The following is a 5,462-nucleotide window of genomic DNA, read 5'->3' on the forward strand; positions in this document are numbered from 1 at the left end:
AAAGGCGTTAAAAGGGCACACCTTTAATTCCAGCTCCGGAGGCAGAGGAACGTGAATCTCTCTGAGTTCGAGACCAGCCTGCTCTACATAGCGAGTTCCCTATGTTTCCCCAATCAGGAATACATAGCGAGACTCTGTCTCAAAAAATAAAATAATAAAAGGGCTTCTTGAGTCCAAGAGAATCGTTACTCATCTCCTCCACGTCTCCCAGAGGAGGAATAAGACGCAGGAATTAGTGCGGAAGCCAGACTGCCCCGCCTCCACTTCCGGGCGCTTCAGGATGATGGCGTGTTTTCCGTTGTGCGCATGCGCCCTCGCAGGGTTGCCTGGGCAACGGTGCATCCCAGCCTCAAATCCACGCCTAGTCGAGCCCAGCGTTCTTCGGCCCCGCCTGGGGGAAACAGTCGCGCAGCGATGACGTCGCGGGGGCCTGGCTGGGCGTCGCGGACTCCGGAGATGGAGGAAAAGGAGCTGCTGCGGCGGCAGATCCGCCTCCTGCAGGGTGAGGGGGGCCGCGGCCCGGGAGCGCGTCCACTTGTTTCTTGTGATCGCCGCGGACCCTTTCAGAAGCGGGCGCTGTCGGTCGCGGTCTCCGGACGGTCGGCTTGGGTGGGAGTGTGAGCGGCCGGGTCGGGTGCGGCCCGCGGGTGACAGACCCTCTAGGCTTCGGGGCGAGTGAACGGGCCTCGGAGGGCTAGCAGCAGGAGACAGCGCGGTGGCCTGCCCGCGGGGGGTCGCGTCGGCCGGCCTCCAGGCCCGGCCGGCCGGCTCCGGAGCGTTTCCCTCCGCTGCCGTTGAGTACCTTTCTCTCGATTCAGGCACAGCCCCCTCGTACTCTAAGGCTGACTCCCCAGGCATCTGCTTCCGCAGCTGAAAATTTTTAGAACCTAGTTGGTCTTTAGAAGTTTTAACACCTTTCCAAGATTTTCCCCGCCGAAAACACTTAGGGGTCTGGAAAGCCAGTGCTGGGCAGAGTCCAGGTGGCCTGCCCCTTCGGGGCTACTTCTTGGGGTTCCCTCAAACCGGCCCGAGGTAGCTCCCAGTCTGGGCGTGGCCTTCCTGTTGAGGGTGGAGGCAGACCCTGTGTGTGTAGGGGCGGGTTATGAACCGGCCTGCGTTGCTTCTCTCCTCCTCCTGGGCTCCGTGAGTCACTTCATTGGAAAATCCTTGTGGTGGTGGTATCAGGCCTTTTCTGTGGGAGATACGGTTGTTAGCTAGTGTGGGCCGTTAGTGGGTGTATTGTGTTGTTTTTTTTCTGTCAAGCACTGGGTTACAGAAGCATCCGTTCTGAGGCGATTACTAAGGGGCAGTCTGACTTCTTTTCCATGAGTGGGCAAATAGAGGGCTCTGTGGAAGACTTACCTGTTCTTATCTGGGCACTACAGGTTTCTGTGGCCTCTTTTGTTTTTGTTTTTTTGTATATGAAGTGACACTTGCCCTCAAAACACTATGGACCTAGGAGACCAGTGAATAGAAACAGTTATACCTCAAAAGCCGCATTTCCAGAATAAGCAGACAAAATAGTAATGATGGGGAAGAGCTCATGGAATTGACAAGCCTAGAGATTTGGGCTGAACTTTTCTATGGTTTCCAGCCACTTGGGGCTGCTCTCAAGTCAGGAAGGGGCGCAGGAAGGAGAATGTGTCTAGGGTATTAGGGTAGGGGTAGTAGTCTTGATTGTTGCTGTTTTTATTATAGGCGGTTTTTATTCATACTTCCTAGATAACTGAGCCTGTGATTCTGCCTTCTCAGGTCTAATTGATGACTATAAAACACTCCATGGCAATGGCCCTGCCCTGGGCACCTCAGCTACTCGATGGCAGCCACCTGTTTACCAGGGTGGCAGGACCTTTGGTGCCCGCTACTCTCGTCCGAGTCGAAGGGGCTTCTCCTCACACCATGGCCCTTCATGGCGCAAGAAATACTCCCTTGTGAATCAGCCTCTGGACCCTTCGGACCCAGCCAGTGACCATGCTTTGCAGGCATCCATCAGGTCTGGGGACAGCCAGCGTCCTGACCCCCAGCAGTATGTACTGGAGAGACAGGTCCAGCTCAGTCCAGATCAGAATATGGTTATTAAAATCAAGCCACCATCAAAGACTGGACCCACCAGTGCTTCAGGGGCCCAGCGGGGCTCCTTGGAAGACTATGATGAATCCTGGAATGACCACAGACCCCAGGGAAGTGAGGTTGAGCTCCCTGGTGGACAGCTGCAGCCTGCAAGGCCAGGAAGAACCAAGGTGGGTTACAATGTGGATGACCCCCTTCTGGTCTGCCAGAAGGAGCCTGGCAAGCCTCGGGTGGTGAAGTCTGTGGGCAGGGTTAGTGACAGTCCCTCTGAGCATCGGCGGACGGTCAGTGAAAGTGAAGTTGCCATCAGGGCACACTTCCCGTCCTCCATCGTGCACCAACGTGCTGGTGTTGCCCTGGGCCGGAAAGTAGGCCCTCATTCTGCAAGCTATGCTGAACAGCTCATTGGAGACCAAAGAGCAAATACTGGCCATGCTGACCCGCCAGCTTCCTTGGGTTCAGTGGTGGCTCCGGTCAGACCAGCAACAGGAACCAGGCAGGTCAGGGAGGCCTCACTGCTAGCGTCTTGTCGGACCAGCAAGTTTCGGAAAAACAACTACAAATGGGTGGCTGCCTCAGAAAAGAGTCCACGGGTCGCTCGGAGGGCTCTCAGCCCCAGAACAGCTATGGAGAGTGTGAACAAGGCCACTTTTGGCACAGTTGGAAAGACAGAGAAGCCACAGCCTAAAGTTGACCCAGAGGCCAGGCCTGAGAAACTGGCCACATCATCCAAACTTGGACCATCTCCCAGCAAATACAAGTGGAAGGCTTCCAGCCCCTCTGCTTCTTCCTCTTCCTCTTTCCGTTGGCAGTCAGAAGCTGGCAGCAAGGACCACACTTCTCAGCTCTCCCCAGTCCCATCTCGATCCCCTTCAGGGGACAGACCAGCAGTGGGACCCAGCAGCTTGAAGCCCCTCTTTGGAGAGACACCGCTGTCAGCGTACAAAGTGAAGAGCCGTACCAAGATTATCCGGAGGCGGGGCAGTACCAGGTGTGCATCTTTCCATCTTGCAGTATCCTATCTAGGTGGGGGGGGTAGGGCTCATGAAGGCTTTTTGGCTCCTGAGTTAGGGAGTTTGGAGCCATTGTGTTTCTTTAGCTTGTGTTCCCTTCCTAGTTTCCAGGTTAGGGAAAAAGGAGGCCAATGTTGGGTCTATTCAGCACCACAGGTGTGTGGCCCAAGCTGGCAGCTTCGTGTGTGATTTTGGGTCATGCTTCTCGTAGGAGTGAGGCTGGAGGTAGTGTTGTCATATAGAGATGTGTCAGGTAAAGCTTGAGTGACTCAGGGTCTTGCATGGGGGGCCTCAGCAGGAATGGGGAGGCAAGAGCTCTGACACTGGTAATGCTGGCAGACCTATCCTTTCTTCTGTTGGTGAGAAACTAGGAGGCCATTTTGGGTAGCTTCCCTTCTAGGGAGAGGGGGCTGGGTTCAAAAACATGCCAGGTTAGGTGCTTGGGGAGCAGCACCCCGGGTCTGTCTAGTGTATAGCAGTATGTAAATGCTGCATGGCTCTTCTAGCCAGAGCAGTGGGTTATGTGTCTGAGCTGGGGGGTGGACTAGGGGGCTGGGCTCTGCCAGGTGTGCCTGGTTTCTTATTTAAGGGCGTTAGGGTCCAGGAAGTCAAGCTTTGTGGGGTGCTGTGCCCTGGCCCAGACAGAGGGATGCACCGTTTGTGTTAGGTTGGGTGACAGTGAACGGGGCTGGGGCACTGCATTTCCCAGGCTCTCCCTGCGTTGGGCTCTCTGGCCACCTTCAAAGTGTGCTGAGGTGTTGGGTGGCTATCATTCCAGAGGAAGCAGATTGGTTTTACATCCCAGCTGGTGGTGGCCAAGTGACCAGGCTGAGCTACTGCTTTATGAATACACATTACTTCTGAGATCACTATCCTTGCATGACTGTGGGAGACTGACAGATGGCATCATAGCCTAGAGTATATGGTTAGGGGTCAGAGACTTCAGATCAGCTGCTGATGGCAAATACCGTCTGCTTACCAGGCAGAGGGCCTGCCTAGGCCATCAGACAGTGTTCTTCCAAAAGACACTTCCTCTCCTTGCCGTGAATCCCCCTAAGGAAGTTCTTCCTGCTGTCTTAATTTGGTCTTTGGCTCTGTATAAGCTCATTCCTTCTGGCTCTGTGCTCCAGACAAGTGCTGTTTGTAGTTTTCTGACCCTGAGTCCCATCCTCATAGTGCCTAAAGATAGATTTGTTCTTGTCATGCTGTGCTGGGGACCTTGGAGGGGGAGTTTTGGAGCAGCCTTGAAGATGTGCTGGGGAGATGACATTCAGACCTGAAGGCAGCTCCTTTTCAGGAGTGCAGTCTTTCTCCACCAGTTTTTCCTCTAGTTTTGTGCAGGGCCTCATCCAGCTTGGAGAAGGGCTGGGGCAGGGGCAGGGGCTGGGGCAGGGGCTGGGGCTGGAACCGGGGCTGGGGCTGGGGCTGGAACCGGGGCTGGGGCTGGAACCACTTGGAGAGTATGGCAGCCTGTGCTGTCTCCAGACGAGGAAGGTGCTTGGGCAGATCTACCCAGTGGGCATGTTGGTAGTTTTGTGTGTTTTGTCTCCATAGCCTTCCAGGGGACAAGAAGTGCAGCCCCTCAGCCACCACCACCACCAGAAGCCATCTCACCCAGCGGCGGAGACAGGCCCTCCGGGGGAAGAACAGCCCCATTCCGAGGAAGACTCCCCACAAGGGTCTGATGCAGGTCACCAGGCATCGGCTGAGCTGCATGCCATCCAACCGGGCCCACCTCTCCACCAAGGAAGGTATGACAGAGAGGAGGGCTTTAGGCACTGGCTGAGGATGAGCTGCACTCTGCTAGGGTGGTTCGGAACCATGTTAGGAGGGTAGGATATGGGACCCAAGAGAGAGGCTAGAGAGAGGGCTGGGCCGGACATGGCCGGGTTCTCCTTGGGCAGTTGAGAAGGACGGGTTGAAGAGGCTTACAGCTTTGGGTGGAGAAGATGCAAAGTCTGCTGGTGTTGCTTGGGTGTGAAGAAGGGCTGTGGGATCCTTACTGGAATCTTCTAGGTCAGCATGATTTGCTGTGTCTGTGGGGTAGAGTGGCATATAGCCTGGGGACAGCAAAGGTTGTTTTCTGTTGGTAGGGGCTGACACAGTGTCCCCCAGCCCCATAGGTGGGCAGGGGAGGGTGAGAGGTGAGGGGTCTTGAGTTCAGTGGCTCCACCTGTGGTGCCTTGGATGTGTTGGGCCTACTGAAGCTGTTGCTGCTGCCACCACTAGGTGTAGGGGAAGGGATAGCCTCATAATTGTAGACAGATACGGTGACTGCATAGTGTCCTGGTATTTCTGTTGCAGAAAGGACTGTGGGGAGTCTTTCTGTCTATTCACTTACCTGCTTACCCACTAAGCATGTGATGGGCACCTTGGGGT

At 55.3% G+C, this 5,462-nt stretch overlaps 1 protein-coding gene across 1 annotated transcript; it reads left to right on the forward strand.

The window, feature by feature from the left end:
- The first annotated feature begins 371 nt into the window (after positions 1–371).
- On the forward strand, positions 372–4,884 carry LOC131896323 (zinc finger CCCH domain-containing protein 3-like). The gene is made up of 3 exons (XM_059246913.1): positions 372–502; positions 1,753–3,061; positions 4,638–4,884. Exons 1-3 carry the CDS (start codon positions 415–417, stop codon positions 4,867–4,869), a joined length of 1,629 nt encoding a protein of 542 aa, XP_059102896.1. The 5' UTR covers positions 372–414; the 3' UTR covers positions 4,870–4,884.
- The last annotated feature ends 578 nt before the right edge of the window (positions 4,885–5,462 follow it).

The sequence above is a fragment of the Peromyscus eremicus genome, chromosome 20 (genome assembly GCF_949786415.1).
Source record: "Peromyscus eremicus chromosome 20, PerEre_H2_v1, whole genome shotgun sequence".
Lineage (NCBI taxonomy): Eukaryota > Metazoa > Chordata > Mammalia > Rodentia > Cricetidae > Peromyscus > Peromyscus eremicus.

Excerpts from the sequence above, each read along its gene's own strand:
- LOC131896323 (XM_059246913.1), top strand. The coding sequence starts at position 415 with ATGACGTCGCGGGGGCCTGGCTGGGCGTCGCGGACTCCGGAGATGGAG. Across the intron at positions 503-1,752 it reads GCAGATCCGCCTCCTGCAGG|GTCTAATTGATGACTATAAA; the intron begins GTGAGGGGGGCC and ends CTGCCTTCTCAG. Across the intron at positions 3,062-4,637 it reads CGGAGGCGGGGCAGTACCAG|CCTTCCAGGGGACAAGAAGT; the intron begins GTGTGCATCTTT and ends TTGTCTCCATAG.